This window comes from Oryzias latipes, chromosome 3 (genome assembly GCF_053564925.1).
Source record: "Oryzias latipes strain Hd-rR chromosome 3, Olatipes_Hd-rR_3.1".
NCBI lineage: Eukaryota > Metazoa > Chordata > Actinopteri > Beloniformes > Adrianichthyidae > Oryzias > Oryzias latipes.
The window spans coordinates 23,568,939-23,591,516 of NC_136239.1; the positions used below are offsets into that span (position 1 = coordinate 23,568,939).

Here is a 22,578-nt window from a genome sequence, read left to right on the forward strand (position 1 = left end):
GACGCATTACCAAGTAAAGCAAAGAGAAAGTGATAAGAGAAAGCATCTGAACTTTCCAGTAATAAAACCAACAAACATAAATCTGGTTAAAGTCCCACTCCAGCTATATTTTTATCCATTGTAAAATCCTTCCAATTGGTTTGGTAATTATGCAGTTTTTTTGCCAAAATAAAAAGGCCTGTGTCGTTTTTTAAGACATATTTTCTGCAAAGCAGCATGAGTTCATCATAAATTTTCATCTGAGTTGTGGGCGGGACCGTTGGCCCGGAAGTAACCCTCCACTGATATCCCATCATCTCTTTGTTTACACCCTCTACCACTAGCTTACAGCCTCTCACAACCTCTTTCTCACCAAGAAGGAGGGTCTACGGGCAGGAATGCTCAGTTTAGCTTAGTCTGTTTAGTTTAATTTAGCAATTACCAATTGTATTTTATGACAGATTTTATGTTCTTATACAATTAGCCGTATGAAGCACAGTGAGACGACTATTGTTGTAATATTGGGCTATATATATAAAATTAAATTGAATGGAACCCCATTAGTAGAGCAACAAAAACAGCAAGCAATATTGGAGCCATCCAGTTGTACAGTTTTGAGCCAGATCCCAGTTTAGATGGGGACAATCAAGTAGATCATGTCAGAATAGAGCAGGGAGACTTTACCCTGACCATTTCAGTTTTTTTTTTGTTTTTTTTAGGGTTATTAATCTTCAGACAAACCAAAGGTATGTCTGAATAGACCCCTTTTGTAATTGGGGCCAAACTTTATTAATTTCAATCATGTTTGAAAATCTTTGGTGTTGGACCGGACGGAAAAGGAAAGGAGGGAAGAAGAGAGAGGGATGTTAGAGAGAGAGGGGGGGGGGGTGATAATAGGAGGGGGGGATAAGACCATGAAGCAGCATAGAGCAGCAAGTTTACTGGTTGTTTATCATTCCGGTACGGTTCAAATGTAGTACAAAAAGGGCGGGGCCTGTCCACACACACACTCAAATGTTCTCAACACACCTGCTGGCTGCAAAAAAGTGCACATGTCAACATGAACATGTCAACATGTACACAAAACAGATAGTGATCACACACGCATACTTGTGCCTTTAAAACGACTAGTGTGAAATATTTCATTCATTCAACCATGCAAACTATTAGTGCAAAGGTGAGCTAACACCTGTGCTCAGGTGAGTGTTTATGTTCTTCTAAAATGGACGTTGGAAAGTGAAAAAAAGGAAGGAGATTGCCCAGCCATCCCCACACCAAGACCCCTGCCGCAGCAGCAGCGGCAGCCGGAACCCCCCAACGCCACATGGCAGCAGGCAGGGAACAACCGCCCCCGGGCGACCAAATCCGCCACCCAGGCCAGGGCCAGCAGGACCGCCGCAAGGCCCCCAGAGCCAGAGAGAAGGGAGGCATCGGGGAAAAGAGAGCGCCACCCCAGCCCAACCAGGAGAGCAGCCCCCCCGCCGCGCCGGGAGAGCCCAACCCAGGGCCCCACCCGAGAAGGGCGCCCACAGCCCCAGACGAGCACCCCATCACCACCCAGGAAGTTCTGGGCATCCCCCCGCCCCAACCCCAGGTACGAGCCAGGACCCCCCAAGGGAGACCCGCTGACCATTTCAGTTGTTGCGTCACAACTGAGAGCTTTTTCAAATTGTGGGTTTTTATCTGCTCCTGATCTATTGCGATTTGAATAAAGAAATACTCAGAAACGCAGTTTTAACCTTAAATTATTTAATACACGCATTCTGTCATGTCGAAAATTTTACAAGTACATGTTAAAAACACAAAAAATGCCATTTTAATTGGAGTGTGTCTTTAAAGTTGCATTGAAGAAAAGTTGGAAAACGTCTTGTCGACAGACGTAGAGAAGTGAGAGAGGAGGTACAACAGGTCAAAGCCACTTAACCCTTCTAAACCAGCTGAGATTTTTTCTTTCTTATACTTTAGTTTCTTTTTCCTAGCTTAGTTTGTGCAACACCACCACCAACCAGCAGCTTATAACTAGTTCCTTTGGTTCTGTAATATTCTGAAAAGTGCAATGTGAAGCCAATCTATGGCAAATATTTTCTTCTCTTAAACTATAACACATCAGACAAATAAAATGTCTAAAGAAAGCCATATGTATGTGTTTGCGTCTATTTTGTTGCTTTAGCACAATTGTCTATGAAAATGGTTTACAAGTTAAAAATATGAAAAGGAAAACAAACCAACCTAATGGGGGGTGAAAAGGGCATAAACAGATGGTCTGACCAGTAATTGCATGGGCAGGACCATGCGTAAATTGGCTGAAAGTCAATGAAAACAGCTTAGTGGAGAGAGGTTGAAAGGATGAAGATAGCAGGATATGAGAGATTTCAAGAGGAAGCATGGGGAGATGGAGAAGAGTGGCTAGGGGAGGGCTTTGGCTTGTTGGGCCTGGAGGTTTGGAAAATAGGATGCCACCATCTTGCAGTAAATACAATAGTCCACAGGAAATCTGCTAAACCTGCATTGTTGTGAAGCGTGTGCACTTCTGCATGCACACAACTGACTAGACAGGATCCAAGGACAAGTGCGCACCACTGTGAGGCCGTCCTAAACTATTCCAACTATGCCATTCATTGTGATAAAAAGGATAAACACATTTAGGAGAGCTTCAGACGATGGCAGTAGACGTAACATCCTGTGCATGTGTGTGCGTGGGAGTGTGTCTACGTGTTGTGTATGTTGTACCTCTGTTTCTGTATAGGACTGCATGGATGGATATGTGATAGAGGGACTAACAGTTAAGGGAGACAGCAATCGATTATGGAGATTGGATGGGATGAAAATTAAATTTTATAAACCTGAAAGCTTCAAAAAAGGAGAAAACGCTTGAAAAGTGTTTTTTTTTTTTTTTTTGAATTACAAAACATCAACAGGCCTATAAAAGTTTAGACAAAACCTATGGCTTTTTGTACAAATAAATTGAATGCAGGTTTTTTTCTTAGGGAAAGTTAAGCTGGGTCCAATAAAAGGTTTACAAATGGGTTATTTTGTTTAAATGAGTAAGAGACACCGTTAAAACACTGATTCCCTGTTTGTATTTTTATAAAAAGCATGTGGCTCCTAAGTGAGGCTTTAAACACCCAATCATATCTGTTTTTTATTATTGTCAGCATTTTGTATCTCCGACAAGTGAGCACGCATCCTGCTAAAGTGTTCACATATGGCCTTTTTGTTTGCTTGTGAATAAACTGTTTGAATCTACATCAGTGTGTTGATAACCTGACAGTGTGTGCTGCTCGTGTTCTCCCTTTACTTGCCAATCTACATGGGACTGCTGTGCTTTCATTTTTTATACATATAATAATTATCTTAATGTAAAAGTTGATGGAACAAAAAGAATGACAGGGACAGTACCCCATGCAGGCTGTTTTATCTTTGCATATAGCATGACACAGACATCCCCAGCAGTGTAATGGATGCAAAGGTTAACACGTAGGAAACCTACCCCTTTGGACAGCACACATACGCGCTCACAGATAAAGGGCATCTCCTGCTCCTAAATTAGACATTAGTCAAATGACAAAGAAACTCTCGGACACTTGTAGGGATGTCAAAGCAGACTGAACTCGTGCCCTCTGGCTAAGCCTTCGGCACTGCCTCATGTGATGCAGCCCAGCATGACTGACCCCCTATTTACCAGTGACACCAGATACACGCGCTGACTCACGGAGCACCACAAGAATCAGAACCAATTAAAAAAAAAAAAAAAAGGAAAGAAATGCACAAGAGGAGCAGCCCACATTCTTAAACCATGACAAGACATGAATACCTGTTCAGACTGGAGCAATCTGGCTAAAGCCGGAGTAACCTCCTCTATAAATGGAAAGAGACAATAGTTTCCAGTGTCCTTAAAGTCAAACTAAGGTTTTATTTTCCTAGAAGTTCTTAGGATTGTTTTACATTGTTTTTTTGTTATCACCACAACATGTAAGAGTAGAGTGTTTGGGGAAGTACTAAGTGATTTAGAGGGATCATAAAACCTCTCAACGGTTCCCCATGAGCTCAGTCTCATAAATTCAAAAGCCAAGTGACCACAGGCACCCGCATTCTTACAGGATTTCTATCTCCTTATATCTGATAATAACAAAATATGAAATAAATGAAACAATCTTCTGAACAAATAAATAAACTAAGAGGAAATCAGATTTTCCTTTTCACTGGTCTCACTGAAATATACATTAAGTCATGGGAAAGACATAATGAAAAGCAAGCTTCGAACATGACATGCTTTCAAAATGAAAATAAAATAGGCAGACTTCCAAACCTTGATAAAATTATAGTCAAGTACAGACAGAGGCTGTATGTAGAGCTAAGGACTATGACGTAACACAACATTGGAACAAATGTTTCAAGTAAAATTCCATCTTCCTCTCGCCTTGTTCTTTTCCCATTGATGAGGAAAAGTCACAAGTCAGGAAGACAATACAATGACGGAAAGTGAGGCACAAGGTGTTTGGGAGGAGGAGATAGACTGGCCAGAGGTGAGAAGGTCAACGACATGTTAGCTGCACAGCACTTCAACTTTACCGGCAGGCAACGCAAACAGGTTTCAGCCCGTGCTATGCAGTTTGGCTAGGTACCATGCCAAACTTGCAGCTCTCAACCCCGGCTCCTTGGCACAGTTTTTACAAGACACTGTCATCAACACGACCCTTCTAGCACCATTACCTAAATCATTTTCAATGTCTGCAGAGATTTGATATTTGATACAATGCAGTTTAGCTCAGAGCCATCACATCCCCTCTTGCTCACTTATTCCTTTTGTCTGCTCCACCACTGCCACCAAGAGCTTTGGCTTCCTTTGTAGGTCTGTTATGCAACATCTCACACATGTGGTTCATTTAAAGGATTTTTTTGGAATAACCATGATGAAGGGCAACTGTGGAGGAAAATAAATATATAAACATATAAGTCTAGTCTGGCAGTGGAGAATTATCTAGAAAATTGCTAACAGCACAGTATGCAAAATTGAAAGCTTCATGAAAGTCATATGTGGAGGACATGTAACACCAAAAAAGAACCTGCTACACAATTTTGTGGTTAATTTGCCTACAGAAAAATAAAGGTTATTTTTTTTCTTTAAAATCTGCAGTTCACCTGCACTTTGTAGATCTCAAAAACACACCTCAGTAAGAGTTACTTTCCCACTTTGGGGCAAACACTTTACTCCAAAACAGAGATTGAATTAAAAACATGTGCTCACTTTACCACATAAGATGTGTAGATGAAGAAAAACAAAAGTCTAAAATTTTCTATTTTGAAATCCATGTTAAATCCACCCATTCCAACACACTGATTGTGTTAACATCGTCACATTCCAAAAATAAAGGTCATGTGATGGAAAATATTAGCTATAATGTGCTTACATGTGATGTACCATCTGAAATATTGCTGTTCATGAGATTAAAGACATACTTTGAATAACACTCCATCCGTGGAGGATGACGCCAGGACGCAGCACATACTTTTCCAGCAACAACTTCCCCGTCTAGGGAAATGACAATTGTCTCATTTGTCCTTTGTTGCATCATGTTTTGAGTTATTCCAAGATGGAATTTAATAACAGCACTCTCTCAAAATGACATGTGGAGCCACGAGGGCTTGTTAGCGTGCCATTTATGTCCAAGAAGGGTTTGAATAAAAGTTCACAGATGCAATCTTTCGGCAAAACTAGTCGGCTGACAACCTTTTGTACATATTCGAATGCGTGCTGTTGCACATAAGGTTTTAACAAGCAAGAATATTCCCTGAATCGTATTCCAAATATGACCTTTTTTCTGACCAAGCTAATCACAAAAGCACAACAGTGTCTTGTAGTTATGTATTCCTTTGAATCTACAGTGAGCATATCAGTGGGCATGTAAACACATCTAAATATCCAACAAAGATCCATGTCTCAAATTGTTCAAAATTAATTTAATATTTTGATTTTTAAATATTCTTAAATACGGAAACCCTGTGACAAATGTTAGCGAAGACAAAGAAATGTCAGATTCAATTTTAGTGAAGTTTTAGAGGCAAAAATATAAAGCAATTTAGGTGTTTTCCGTCCAGCCAAGTCATACAGTAGGTTCTATAAAATACATTAAAAGGCAGCTGAAGTTAACCAAAGTGCTGTATAGTTATGTGGTGTTAAAGCTTGAGGAAAGTTGGCTGCCAACAGTCTGGTCATGAACATCCCTCAGGACAAACTGAGTTAATGACTGAAAAGGTGTGTCTAAGAACAATCAAAGCACCTGTGCAGCTTCCATAAAAACCTTAATACTGAGAATTACAATGACATTAATCCTGCTGTGGGTAATAATTCTGAAAATACTGCTTATGTTTTTACTACGAAAGCAACATCTGCAGAACACAAGTGCTCTATTCTACACATATTCAATAGATGAGTCAGATATCAGAGATGTGTTCATAACTCTGCCTCTTGTCGTACATCTTCTATTCTGCCTGGTAAACGTTTTTCCTTTTTTACTTGCTTGTTGACAGGAATAAAGAAAGGCAAGAAGCTCAGAGTAGAACTGAGATTGTATTTGCTGGTGGAAAAAAAGAGGTAAGTATGGTTAATGTTAATCCTGAAGTACCCCCACAAAAAGTAGAAAAAGTCGCACAATAAATTTAAAAAGAAAATACAGAAAACTCCAATTCAAACCTCTTTCTTGCCTACAAACGGAAAAAGCTAACTGCCTTCCACATTAAAAATGTCTGCGGTTTTCTTCTTGTGACGTATTAGAAAACGTCACAAGTCCCCTTCAACCAGTTCTGCTGTTTGTTCTTTTGTATTCCAAAAGATCTAGATATCTAGTCTACAAAGAGAACTATGAAGGATTTTTTTTTTATTGAAACCTTTTAAAATAATATTTTACCTGTTTGGTATTTGAAAATGATGCAATTCAGTTTAATGTTTGGGTATTACTTATAATTGTATACTTTTTTGAGCAGTTTTGGACTGTGTTTGTCTCATTTAGCTTTTAGCACTAAACTTGATAGCCAACAGCAACTACAAGCCAATTTAGCATTGTTAAGGCATTATTATGCTTTTTTTTAAAAAGTAGTAATACACCTTTATTCAGTGAATTTTGAATGTCTTTTTTTTATTTCGTTATTGTTTTCCGATTATTTCAGCTATTTCAAACTTTAATAACAATTAAATGTACATGATTATAATCAAAATTTTAAACTTTAAATCTAGTCGTTTTAGCTTATTCAAATACAACTCAGATTTTCTTTTTTTTAATCTTCACATTATCGAGCTAAAGAAGGCATTAAAAGTTGCGCTTGTATTAGCGAACACATCCTTTTTAGTTTAATTAGCAATTTTTGACTTCTTTTTTGTTGTTACACTTTTTTCAACCATTTTAAAAGCAACAAAGCAGCTTGACCAACAAATGTTGTATTTGGCCTAAAAGTAGGAAGAGCAACACATCAGAACATATTTCTGAGAAGTATTCAGTGATGCATCACAGCGCAAAGTAAACAGCTTTGTCTTGAAGTTGCATATGAGCACAATGGCTGTCATGTGTCTAACTGCTATGGAACAGGTGCTTCCTCCAGGGCTTTGTGTGGACGTCAGCCAAAGAGTTCTGAATACAAACCTTGGTCTTACTTCTGCCCTTGATAAGCCAAAAACCAAAACAGTGTCTATTTTTCAACTATTTGACTCTTAATACTGCGTTTTAGTTTGACAAACAAATACGACTATCTAAATGTTTAGGAACAAATCTGATAAGACACTATTTTTGTCGTTTTACAAAATTATTTTTCACAAAATGACCCAAATTTGAACTGAAACAATATTGTTTCAAAGTATTATTGCACATAGATAACAAAACTGTATGTGTGGGTCTTAGTAGGACCAGGAGAATGGAGAAAAGTGTTTCTTGAACAGAGTTCCACATTTTTGGCTTCACCTTATAAAATTTCCAAATTGGAAACATTTATTGTGAAATAAACATTTCTATATTTTCTGTGGGCACTGCAGTTTTCTTTTGTTTTTGTTTTTTTACTAGCAATATTGTTGTTAAACATCAGTTTTGAGACGTATTCTTAGAGAATTAATATTCATATTTTCCACCCTTTTCTGTCTAAAACTGCAAATGTTCTTGATAAATATTAAATTAACTAAAGGAAACTTGGCCTTTTATTATTATTTCAACTTTGTATGTATATATATTTTATATGCATTTTATAAAATTATTCTAATGAAATGGCTTTATTTTATTATACACCTTTCTTTTTCCTGATTAGTTGGGAAAATCCAGCTTGCTTGACATCTCTGGCTATATTTCCTGCTATGTTTAGCATTACTGGTACATAAAGCACCAATTACTCACATTACTCACATGTGGATCTTCCTGTCAAACACATTCTCTCCCAGACTGGAGCAGCTTCCTGTGACTCGGAATGCAGTATTTAGTTCTTCTCTGACAGTTTAACAAACACTATAAGATCGACGTGCAATGCAACACGTCAAGTCATTTGAGTCACGACACGTCATGACACAATAAAGACACATTATTTCATTATAGCCTTTTGTTAAGCACTTAGCCTAAAAACTGACCAAACCAAGCTGCTGAAAGTTAACAATGCTGATCGTCATGCTTGTTAAATGTCTTACAAGTGCAAGGTCTCTTAAAAACGGTAGTAGATTGATTGTGTTTTTTCTTCTAGGCTTTGCTTTGACACCAAGATAATCCCACAAGCTAAATGTCAACAGGGGAGAAATACTGATCATTTTTCACACCTTTATTTGGTTTGCTTTGTTTTCTCACACAGCCTTTTTAGAAGCAAATCAAAGACTAAACTGGACCAAACCACCTGGATAAATCCCGCAGTTCCAACAATTGCTTTTGTTGGAGGCAGCATTATCCCTATATCAAGTTTCAAGCAGTCAGTGGGAACAAACCCAAGGAAGGAAACCAATCAGTTCTTTGATTACCAATACAATGTTCCTCTGCTTATTCGTGTTTCAATATTCGCAGTTCCACCTTTTCCCAGATTTTATTTCTTACGTCACTCCTCCGGCTCATCACAAAAGCTTAGACAACTCAGGACACATGTATGAGACTTTTGCGTCAGAGGGTGGTGCTGCACGAATTTCTGAGAAAATGAAGAGCACGCCGGCCCATCTGCCTCCAAGAGCTGGTTCCACCGGTTCCTGAATCGCTATAACCGAAGTTTGTGCCCCTGTATCAGCTGACTCAGAAATGGCTGGAGAATATCCTGATACGCTGAAGAAGATAATTGCGGACAATAATCATCATTTGTATGAACGACTGATGGATGAACGCGGCCTCTTCCGGGTAGAAACGACAGTCAAAACACCCTGCTGCAGGACTGAAGCGCCACGCCTGACGCTCAAATCGCACGGCAGGACCTCTCGGACTTAACTGGTGAAGGAGGAAGCACGGGAAACTGTGACAGAGTGACACTTCTAATGTGCGTTATGAAGTATGCTGCGTTACAGTCTATTGCTCTGAATTTAAAAAAATAATTATTTTATTTGCGGATCAAGCATATTTCGCAGTGTCTCTGGTCCCCTAACCCCTGTGAATGTCAAAATTTAACAGATGTACATGTGTTTTTATGTGGTTTGCTGGATTGATCTGTATCAAGAGCTTTTACGGTGGACAAACAAAGCAGACTAGGCAACCAAGCTCTCATGTAACCTTGTATCATTCCTTCTAAACGGAAAAATCATAACGCTGGCATTTTTTTTTAAGTGCCAGGATGGTTCCTTATTTTTGAGGAAACAGAGGTTAAGTTCTAGACTCATATGGTGCGCAAAAGAACAACTTTTCAAGAGAGAAACATTGGTTCTTTACACGCAATCAAACAAAACCTCTATCTCAGAGAAGGCATTTTGTTTTCCTGCCGGGAGTTAGGGCTCTAAGAGGAGACAGCAGGAATGAATCTGTTGACAGAACATTGTCTGCAGGGTACATGTAATGGTTTGACCCCTGTGTTCAACACTGAACCCTGTTGTGCTCTGGAATGCGTTTGACCTCATGGCTGCAACTGTTTCCACATCCCTCTTCGTGCAACACCTCTAGAAAGAAATGCAACCTATTGATGATCGTTGTCACATGAATGCCAATTTATAATGATCAGCATTTTTATGCAGCCAGAGAACCCTTTTTTTCAATTTAGAAAACACTTCATATCGTATTTTCAAATTCTCTAAACTAAAAGTATATTTCATTAACTACACCAGCTTAATACGAGTATTTTTTTCAGCTAAATTTAATATTAATAGACAACCCTCTAAATATTTCATATAGGAAATTATCCACTTTGTTATTTGATTGTGATGGACAGTAAAGTGAGTTTCTCATTTAAAATCTACATAACCAGATAAATTTAATACAGGACTAAAATAAAATTGCAGCTGGGTGTCTTATTTTGCCCATCTGTCCTTTTGGACAAGCACTTTGGACATGCATATTTGCTGCTTTCCCATACTTGTTACAGCACCAGTGTCTGAATAACATCTTACAACAGCTTCAACAGACCAGAGCAACCCAAACAACCTTAAAAACTCTTACATTTGTAAAATAATGTCTATTTACATATTACAGAATGGCAGAGGATTTGTTCTATGAAACCCTATAACTGTGTTATCACATCACACTGAAAAAGCTGGAGGAACATATTAACCAAATGACACAGTGCTTTACAAATATAAAAATATAAATAAAAACAATTGAATTCCAAGCTTTCTTGAGCTGCAATATTACAAGAACATTGATGAGTTTAAAATCCACTAAGGACTGCAAACTAATCTAATCTGAAACTTAGTGACAAATAACTGAGGAAAAGGAGGTGTCACCATTATTTCAATATATTTAGGTAATGTAAGACCTTAAGCATTCAACATAATTGTGTTGTACAATCAAAATTATTATCATTTTTAAAAAAGTATTTTCTAATGCAATTTATTTTTACTAAATAAAAAAAAATGTAATTGGTGAAATCTTCTGAATGTTTAAAGCCAGAGACTTGGTGTAACTCAGTAGCTCACAGTAATGCTATCAACAACCACATGTAAAGCTTGTGGAGTTTAACTCCAGACAAAATAGGTCCTAGTCGGTCTGTTTAATAGGGACATTGTCTGAGTTAAAGTCAACATCAATTTCACTGCTGCATTACATGCATCTCACAAAGAAATCAAATGAAAAGACATTGGCAAAGAAACTAGACAGACAAACTCTAGAGCTGACTCTTCAAAAACGACTCAAAGTGTTTCCACGCATTGGACTGGAATAATGTCCTGATCAAATTTTTACCGCCGTCACGTGTGATGTCCGCTGTGATGGCACTTGGCCGTTTTTACGTTACATTAAAATAAACCTACAGTGCCTTATTATAATCAATTTATGTCATTTTTAAATGATATTATAATGTGAGGGTCAATATGATTAACAACTTGCCCTTAGACAGACCAATCTATTTAGATCATAGGGATATAAATCGATTGATTAAGTCGATTAATCGTTACACCCCAATAAAATTATGTTATTCTCGTGTTTAGTGTTGAAGCAGAAGAGGTTTCAAGTTTTAAAGGATTTAAAACAGCTTTCATCTGTTTTCATGTGATACCGGGACAAAAAGTGAGAGCACACAATGTCTCTATTCAAATTTAGCCTCACTTGTTTCATAAAAAGTATCTTATGTAAACTTGCTTCCTAAAAAAAACGACATTGTGGGTCTATTAAAAAAAACCTGTAGGAGTGAATAAACAACATTTTAGCAGGTTGTGTTTGAATGAAAACAGTAAAAGCTTTCCACATTGCTGCACCATGGAACTTCCCTCAAAACTTCTTAACATATACAGTGCAAGCCCTGATGCTACGGAGCAAGGTGACTAAAATTTACTAGGTGCACAAAGTGATGACCTCCATCTACAGACCTGGCTCATCCACAACAGATGAGATTTTTTAGCTGGTTCCTATCATCATCACTTGCCCGAAAAGATTAGAAACACATTTTTCCGAGCGCAAGTTGTAAACGCTTTTTCTTGGTGCATTCCTCATCTGTGGTTATTTAGTTTGCTGGGGGCCTGTTGTGACCGCAAAATGCTTTTCGTGCTCAGCTCGATCCACTGTTTTGTACAGATGTGCTTGAAAAGAGTCGTTTTCTTTTGCATGGAGTAGGGAAAATCTGCAAATAATAATGGCTTACATACCAGGCCAAAATGGAGCCAAAATGCAAATTGCTTAGTGGGTCTGTTAAACACTATGGTGTATCATCATTAAAGCTTCAAAGTTGGAATTTGAGTCATTTGGCCCCTCACCAGCATTTGTCGCACACCACGTAGTAAGAAACATTTCTGGAGCGACCTCCTCTTTCCTGTCTTCGCTTACTTTGCTTACTCCTTTGGGCACTTTATCTGACAAAGGATGTCTGAAAATGAGTTTCAAGATTTTTTTGTAATTTTTTTCTTTGGGATGGGTATCTCTCCAAAAGTTTCAATCCCATTATCGAAACCGATACCCCAAATTCCATATGGGTGTGGATTTTTCAATACTCCTCTAAAGAAATATGCTTCCACAAGATTACATAACAGATTACCTCAGAAACTTTGGTCACATTTTGTCTATCACATACTTGTCACTTAAATATATAAACAAACAAACAAACAAACTCAAAAGGGATGAAATATGATCATTTCATAATATCAGCACACAAAGACTTTTACCGGTAATATATTTAAGCGTTAATAGATAATTACTGCAGGTGTTCACCTGCACACCTTACACCTATAACATATATATAATCATAAAGCTTCAGCAAATCTGTAACAACTTCCAAAAATAGGCCCCAAAGTGAATGTATCCACTTAAAAGAACTCTGTGGCTTCAACACAGAATATTAGGCAATGGACCTCATACACATCTGGAAACTCTAAACTAATTGATTTAGCTAAATGTCACTGTGATTCTATATTTAGAGCAAAACAACCATGATGCGTTTTAATACACTTTCTGCGGTTTGGAAGAGTTTTTTTTTTAAATGGATTACTGCTGTTCATTTGATCCAAAGACTTCCATCCCCTGAAATAACTCAACAACATTCTTTCATTTTTACATTTTGATGACTTCCTTCAACATAGTTTAAATGCATCACCTCTGAAAAGAGCTACACTTTTCAGCATTACTCAGCACTTATATGCCACTACCCACCTTTAAGCATTTAGACAAACTGAAACATTCTTCAAGGCCACACGCAGACTCAAGAGAGTCGAACAGGAAGACGTCTGCATGCCATCTTAACTGCTCACTCACAATATGTCTGTTTATGCCAGAATAATGGCCTCATTTGGCCTAAACAGCCTCGTAAATACAGCTATACAAATACGCTTACAGGCAAAGTAGTGTCTGTCTTTGACTTGAAAAAGTGAAGATGTTGACTTGTGGTTAGAGGAATCTTTGGACTCCTTAAACCCCTTTTTTGTTACTCAAAAAAGGTTAAACCAATCAGACAGACATGGACAAAACTGTCCATGAATAAAAAGTAAAACCTAAAATGGTCTAAATGAATTGAACCTAACAAAAATAATTTTGAACAGATGTTTTCATTATGTTAAAAGACCACCAGACCATCTCTAAGTAGTCAAGAGTTCCTGTGACTAACAGTTGGACATATTCAGAAGTTTAGGGTCTACTGAACTGTGAACAACCTCTCTGGATGTTGCTGACAGAGGAAACCAGAGGACAACTTTGGGAGACAGATTATAGTAATGGCAACATGCCCAGAACAACCTCCAAAGACATTTGAGGTGAACTCTTGAGATCAAGGTACATCGGCTCATACCACCAAGAGCCAAAGTGGGCTACATAAGAGATGTCCATATTAGGCCTGCACAATATACCGCAAATTTATCGTTATCGCAATATCCAGCTCTGCAATATGCATATCGGAAAAGACGGCGAATATCGCAATAAATCGCAAACCCAAAATGTGTTAAAACAATCTTCTAGCAGCTTGAAGCATTTAACGAATCAAATAAATCCCTTTATGCTTTGACCAATCAGATGGACGCCTTCCCATTGTTGACCAATCAGATGGAGGCCTATTATGTTAACCCTGGTCCTGAAGAGCCTCAACCCTGCCTGTTTTCCAGCTCTCCTTAACCAGCTTGCTGTTGATTGGCTGACTCAAGTGATTTCACATCCTGATTGACTGAACACACCTGATTTTGGTTATCATTATCGAGCAGTCTAGGGAGAATTGGAAAACAGACAGGGTTGAGGCTCTTGAGGACCAGGGTTAGCCACCCTGACGTTTGTCCCCCATGTCGATGAGGGTCATTTGGAGTATAATTTTTAAACTGTTGCAATGAAATGGGAATGATGTTTTTGTTTATTTTTCTATTTGTTTATTTACCGCAAATTTATCGTTATCGCAATATTGATCACTAATATCGCATATCGCAAGTTTTCCTCATATCGTGCAGCCCTAGTCCATATCATAGAAAATACTGATTTACTCTATTGCCAGCTTTTGATACGGCAAAATATGAACATATAAATTGTTATAAGATGCCTATCTAAGACAAAAACAAAGCAACAAGTCCTTAAGAAAAACAGATCAATAGTTGTTGCCCTCTCTGGAAGCCCCAACACCGTTTTAGGGTGTGATTACATTTACAACATGGACCATCCTTGTGCCATTGAGGATTTTTTTTATCTCTTTGATTCACATTTTGCAGATACTCACCATTTCCACACCCTGGGGAAAGGCTGTACCCTCCCAGTCTTTCTTGGGGAACCGCTGAATAATCTTTCCACATCCTTCTCCTGAACCTGCTGATAAAAAGACCCCATTTTACCATTAAAGACTTTATAGCAAGGTAACATGTACCGAAAGTTACATTTAATAAAACATTTTAACTTTTCAAAAATTAGTATTCATTTGTAATCAATAAAGAACCCTTGATATTAAAACATTAAGCATTACATTTTGTGGAGAATTACAGCTCTCAGCATTATGAAAAGGGTTCTACAAACATGTCCAGTTCCCTTCGTTTTTTATATTTTGCTTTTTAAGAGCTAAATATTAATGCTTAAGACTATGAACAAAGTTATTGTATATTTTTAATAGTTTCATATTTGTGTGGTCTCTTGTAAGTTACTACTAATTAATAGACCATTTGCTTTGTGTAAAAAGTAAAATGAAACTATTATGTTTAAAGACTTTCATATTGAAAAAACAAAAACCTAACATTTGAGCAGGAAGCCTATATAGGAACAGCCTACCAGTCTTCTAAGAAGCTGCATCCTGTAGGCTTTTCCTAATTAGCTTTTATTTTGGTTAAGATTACAATCCAATATAGAGACAAGGCAAATGATTTCAAAGTAACTCAAGTTATTGTGTTCGGAAAATTGGGTTATTTTAGGTTATAAAAGGGTAGTGTAAAAAGCTAAATCTAGAATTTACCACTTTGCTGATAGAGCATACAACTGTATTTCACACAAGTGGAGTAAACTTACAAAAATTAACAAGTAAAATAATCAAAAATGGTTGGAATATGATGATGAATTCAAAAATAATGACAATCCCAATAGCTGATGCTAACAGTACATTTACCTTGACTTGGTTTAAAGGCAAAATCATCAAAAAACTGAGTTCTGAGAGAGATATTCTATATTCCTAAAGTTATAAACCAAAAGTTTACAAGCATCCAAGGCTTCCATCTAGAACTTTCATCCCTCCTGTATACTGTAGGTTTGCCTTTACACTCTAAATGACTGCGGCTCCCAAAACTCCTCAACTTAAATGAAAAGTAATTATTCATGCTGACATTAATGCAAACATAATGTTCATTTAGGGGCCAGTTTGTACCAAAAACATTCTTACTAAGTAATCTTGAAATCTAAATAAGTATTATGCTACAAGGAAAAAATGCACTTCAATTATTGTGCCAAAAGCAGCACATTCATTTAACAATATGGACACAATCTAAACATATGATGTAAACCATGTACTTTCATCTTAAATTTTGTTCTTAACTTTTCTTGTTGTTTGGCGGCTCGGATAAACGTTCTATAAATGTACATGAGGAAAATGATCTTCAGCTAAGAGTAATTAATAAAAATGAAATACATGTGGCTCACATTTTGCAATTCATTTAAGTCATATGGATTAATAGATGCCTCTGGTTATATTGTGTTTGTGCAATTGATAAAAAACCCAAACTGGTTCCTCAATGTTATGGCAAAATGTGTGCTTTGTTTTTATTCTCTCAATTATCTCCTATGTTAAACGTTTCAAGTGTTCTGGATTTCATTTGAAGTTCTAAAGAGCCTAAAAGTCAACAAGGGTTGCTGTAAAAACACTACACAGTCACAACACTGTACGAGAAATCGATAAAATAACAACGCTAGCATATCTTTTTTAGATCTTAAAAAAAGGTTTGCACTGGCCTTCGTGAGCTTGGAAATTGAGTATATTTTAGCAGACTGTAAAATATAACGTGAATAAATATCAGGTGCACTTTGGCATTCAAACTGAGAAACCATTAACAGAACCTGACAAGTATTGTACATAATTAGTTCCAGTGCATGCACTGGCTTTTTATGTAAGCTAGGATTTTTCTTACAACAAAGGTAAGGCGGCTGCTGTCGCTGTTAGTTCCAGTATGGTGATGCGAGAAGAAAGAAGTCAGGATTTGTTTCAGGGGATGTAGGGGGGTTGGGAAAATGTACATCTTGTAGCATTTTTTCTCATGATATATATATATATATATATATATATATATATATATATATATATATATATATATATATATATATATATTCGCTACATTCTGATGCATCCACTTGTAGGCATCCACTTGTAGGCAAATAGATATATTAATGTCTGTGTTTTCCTCATCTGAGCTGGCATCTGACTCAAAATTGTATGACTGGATAGTTTCAATATTTCTCACCAGTTTTGTTACACTGGTAAAATTAGCTTTGGGTTGTGAAGGGCTCTAAGCAAGCAGGAAAGAGTGTAAACAAAATCATGGTGGGAAATTGGACTGGATTACTCTGCGCCAACTGTCCCGCCCACAATTACATGTCTGATGAACTACTGCTGCTCTGCTGAAACTATGTTCTAGTGTAGAAAACAACACAGCTTAATGGCATAATAATAGTTTAAAAAATCATTGGGAACACTTTTACAATAGATCAAAAAAGATGATTTGAGTGGGACTTTAAATTTGTTGTTTCTTAAAACAGTTCTTTTTTTGTTCACAGTGCTAGCATATGGCTAGTAACACAGGTGTCAAATTTAGCTGAGGAGAACGTGTTCAGTCAACAGAAACCCAATAATGCAAAACCTAATAATAAAAACATGTCTGCAACTTCCTCATTTTCTGAATTGACTTTACATGAACAAGTAATCAACGGAGGGGGTTGGTGAAGCCCTACCAATGAGGGAGAACATGCAGGAAATAAATTGCGTCAAAAGCAGTCAAACTGTTTTGATCACCTTGCTGTGAGGCAACAGTGAAGCAACAACCACCACATCAAAATGCAGGTGTTGAATTTTGAACAAAACAGATGTTCATGTGCTACCTTACCCTTAATTGGGAAGTACAGAGATGTGGTAAACTAGGAGCAAACAACACGTTTTTTGTTGCTCTGTCGCATTTTAAGACTTTCGAAACGGTCAGTCACATTTTAGACAGAATCAGGTCCTTACAAACAAATACAGACACAGAGAGAAGAAGTAATGTAAAAGAATCTTAAAAGACGTCTTTAAATTTGACTTTAAAAAATCTTGACTAACGTTGTAGGCGAACTTCTCATAACAGTTTGAATAAATCTGCAAATGTATTAGGAAAGACAAACAAAGGCAGGGACTTCCAAGATGATGGAACAGCAAACTAAAATGCAAAAGACAGAAGATACTGACAGAAATATTGATACAAAGTCTACGCATTAGGATTTGTCCAGTCATCCACAATTCTGAAATATAGAGACGCTGCTTATATCTGCTTTAGATATAAGGAATAGTTAAATTGAGCATGTCCAGACACGGCACGGTGCAAACAGGACACCAGTCCGTCTGACCATTACGTGTCTTCAGGTCTTTACAGCTCCCTTAATTGAAATCACATGCCTTCAGTTCTCCAACTTCTAATTTTCAACCAAAGATGAAAATAAATGACAAAATTCCTTACATTCCACGCGGCTGCACTCTTGCATTAAAACAAGCAACACTTTCAAACACTAACCCCCCCTGACAACTATAAAGAACCCCATCAGCGAGGATAATAGAATCCAGGCCTAAAAAGAAGCACACTAATTAAAACATCCGCCTGCAAGAACACAAGGGGGGATGACATCTAAAATGAAGTTTAAGAATAAATCTTTGACAGAAGCTGTTGAGATAACAAGAACCAACCTTATCTGAGGCAATGGCACGCATGTAAACATATAAAAAATCTGGCTTTTTTCCAGATAGATCTAGCCTGATCGCAGTTGGGGAGAACCAAAATGCTTCTTATTCAAAAAAATTAGCTTGCATACTTAATTTTTTTTTCTTTTTAAAGGTTTTACAGACTGCAGAGAAAGCAGGCTCTAATAAGTGCTGTCCAACATTCCAGCACAACACTGGGTTTCACCAAGACAGAGAAGCGAGAATTGTTGCAGGTTTTATCTTAAATGTTTAATTTTTTTCATCAAATAAAAACAAGAAAACAGAGTTTACAAGTGGTCAAAGCCACTCATAAACTGATAATATGCACACAAATTCCTGGTTGAGGTTTGTGGCAAGTTTTATGCCCAAAAACAAGCTTATTAAACACAACCACAAAGAAATGGACATAATGTTTTAGCTATGCTAGCCAGCAATCAGATTTCCTGACGTTTCTTTTTGTTTAATAGAAGTTACGTGATTTGCTTGACAGAAAATAAAAGCATATGATTTAAAATGAGGCAAAAATAAAACTGGTTACATAAAACAAAATTGAGGGAAGTATTCTACTTATTTCAGCATTCTGCTTTGATCTCCTAAAAACTAGACCTTACCTTCAAATTATGCCTGTGAAGACATCTTCTTTAAAGCAAGTATTTTCTCAAGTCACTATAGAAACATCCAGTTGAAACAAACATGGACCAGAGGACACCGCAGGAAGTGGCGTCTATGCCTCGACATGCCAAAAGGTGGCATGCACATTAGCGTAATTACAACTGTAAAAATGTCTGACGATATTGAATTTTTTAACAGGAAACTGTTTTTTGATACTGTACAAGAGATTAAGTGAAGCACAATGCAGTACTTATTTCCTGCAGGGTACGAAACAAAATAATGATACCTTTGTCTGTGATTTAATTTAAATCTGTTGTTTTTGACTCCCCAAGCAGACGGACCTGGTTGGACGTCTTCACTTCAACTGGACAGCTAATTTTTAGATTTATGCTTGATTCATATCTTATAGCGGGGGGGGGGGGGGGGGCATTTTTTCTATTGCTGAGGGACTTTTTTAAACTAAGATTCAGATTGCATTTATATCAGATGAAATACATTGAAATGTTAACCATTAAAGATTGGCTAACTTTTTATTTTGCTGTCCAACAGCTGAGTAAGTAGATACGTGCTGAAGGCTTCTTGTGTTGGACAGATTTTACTGTTACAATAGGGGTTATGGATCTCCAGACAAATTAAGTGTATATTTGTATAAACTCCTTTTATATTTGAGGCGAAGCGTTATTTATAATAATTATGTTTATATGCATTCCTTGTTGGACTGGACGGAAGAAAAGAATAGAGGGAGAGAGTGGGATGTTAGAGATGGGAGATAAGGGGTTAAGATGGGAGAGTTAGAGGGGGTAGGGGAGAGTCATAAGGTAAGAATATCATAAGTAAATTGCATGACTTTGTTCTCACGTACACACACACCAACAAATAGTATGCACAAAGCTATTTACAGATTTTAAGTATATTCCTACATTAATGATACAAGACTTTTTTCACAGGGGGCACCAACCGAAATTCATTAATGCACACAGACTGGTATACACGATTTGCATATCCAATATTACTGGAGAGGGGTGTAAAAACATTACCTATGCCCATATTTGTGCAAAACTTTTTTCACATTTTTATTACTTAACTTGTATTGGGATATTAACTAACTTTAGCCAAGTTATGGTACATAGTCATGCCAAGTATAAAAACTAGCAACATCACCAGGATTACCTCTCCACAATTTCAACAGTTGTATAAAGGAACATATAATTAATGACAGAATCACTATTTATCTTTGTAATAGTACATTTTTTTAGAAGGAAGTGTTAGGTTAAATTTCAAAACTATAGATTTGATCCCAACAAGGCACAGTAAATTCAGTTTAGACCATATGGAGCAGATTTTATCATTCGAGTGGCATCATCAATGCAAATGTGAACATTTGAATTTGTTGATAGTAATTATTTTCAAATATGGGGAAGGTTATGTATCTAAAGATCATCAGGAAATGGAACTAAAGTGCCCTGAATGTTCTCTGAAAATGATGAGCAAATGATGATACAGTAAAGAATTTCCATGACAGAAGGGCAGGAGAGATTAAGGGTGTATTTAGACTGGTGACATTTGGTTCGCTTTAGGTGAACCAGAGTTTGTTTTCCCAGATAATCTGGAACAAATTTTCAGTCTGAATACACCCAAACAAACCCTGGTCCGGGACCAGCAACCGCTCTCTGACCCATCTTTTGAGGTGGTCTTGGTTTGTTTCCAATATGACTGAGTTTCGGTTCGCTCTGAGATTCTTCAGTCTGAACACAATCCGTTCCCGAAGCGAAGCAACTGAACCAAAAAGGCCACTGTGGCTGACGAAAACAGAATAGGAATGAAGCCACAAAAGAGTTTCGGACTTGGGCTGCACGGCTCCGGCTTCCTCCCACCGTCCATAAACATGCTTCATAGGTTAATTGGTTACTCTAAATTGTCCATAGGGTGTGAATGTGAGTGTGCATGGGTGTGTGATTGTAGCCCTGCGACAGACTGGCGACCTGCTCAGGGTGTCCCCTGCCTTCGCCTGCAAGTAGGCTCCGGTAGCCCCGTGACCCCCGAAAGGGAATGAACGGATTAGAAAATGAATGACAAAAAAAATGAATTAACTTCGGACAAATGTAAAGCAACAACTGACGTGTTATCAAACAAAAAAAAAGGGTCCGAATGTTTATTGTAACACAGCTAAAAACGGTTCTTACATGCTTTTCTGTGTCTTATTACAAAACGACCGCCCAACAAGCACTGCTGCGACGTCAGCCTAAAAGCTACGTTGTATTTCCTTACGAAGTCTCTTGAAATAATGCCATAACATGACAACAATGAGACATAGCAACTCATTGAAAAGTGATCAGATTAATTCAGACTCATCAAAACAATTTCTTGAGAATCTATATGTCAGAAAAACTTAGTGTCGCTTCTTAGCCGTCTTCTTGCCAGTAACCGCCCTGCAGCATGCCTCCACCAGACCAAATAATTTAGTAAAAAAAGAGTGTTGAGCATGACGTTGATTCAGACGTTCAAAAATGGTCAGCAAAATATAAAGCTTGAAAGAACTAAAAGCACAAGACTTCCATAATTTCTCGTAATCCCTGACCAATGAGTGAAGAGATCTTCAGTCACATGGTTGTGTTTACAAGCTTAAGTCCGGACCAGAAAAGTCCACTGATGGCAGTCTGTCTAAAGACCAAACACAAGATTCATGACTCAAATCAGGAAGCTCTGAGCCCAACCACATACGTGAAATCAATTGAATGCTTAAAAAGTGGAACAAAGTTGTGAATACGTGGAAAGAAAAAGCAAAAAAAGAAAATAAAAAATAAAAAATTCTGATATCAGTTTCTTTGCCACTGGCCATAATTACACATCTTGTACTTAAAGAAAAAAATGAAACTCCCCACAAGGATATTATAAAGATCTTTAGGGTTTTATAAAAGTTTAATCTTTATTCTCAACTCCATAATTTCATAGCGATACCTGTTGTCTGGTTGACTTTAAGGATTGTGTAAACCCAAGCTGAGTGGCAGTCCAAATTGCACACAGTGACAGTTCATCAAAAATTTTAATCAGCTTCCAGCTTTGAGTGAGCAATTTACCACACCTATGATTCCTACAGTGCTAGTTAAATGTCAAGGCCTAAAATTCCAATTTCAAAATAGGGGAAAATTCCATACTTACCTTGATTTAACCTTTAACTACACATACTCTTGCATAAGATTGAATTTTATTGTTTTCCTCCACCTTTGATGGCTTCCCTCAATTAGATTAAGTCATTTAATTTACTGCTATGCTCACTTTCCTTTCAGTTTCCTCTTTTTGTCAGTTAGCTGCAGTGCTGCAAGTATGTATTTTGTTGGCTTCCTGTTTCCACTTGATGAAAGGCTTTATTATGCAATTGTCTTAAGTATTCATATTTCTTACCGACTTTGCTGTTTGTATAACTTTGTTAAATCAAACAATGCTAGGCATTTGGGTTACTTTTTCTTTCCAAAAACTAAATTATACCTCAAGGTGGACATGGTGTCAGGCTACAAAGATGTGTTCTATTCATGA

General features: G+C 37.4%; 1 protein-coding gene across 8 annotated transcripts in view; it reads right to left on the reverse strand.

Annotated features, from left to right (window-relative positions):
• sbf2 (SET binding factor 2) overlaps positions 1–22,578 on the reverse strand; it is an 89,066-nt gene that overhangs the window by 52,907 nt on the left and 13,581 nt on the right. For 4 of the 8 annotated variants that reach the window (XM_023953463.2, XM_023953462.2, XM_023953460.2 and 1 more), the window contains exon 2: positions 14,740–14,828. In XM_023953463.2, the coding sequence (XP_023809231.1) occupies positions 14,740–14,828 (89 nt within the window). The remainder of the gene's footprint in view (positions 1–14,739; positions 14,829–22,578) is intronic. The other 4 variants (XM_078944458.1, XM_078944457.1, XM_078944455.1 and 1 more) reach the window with 1 other exon arrangement.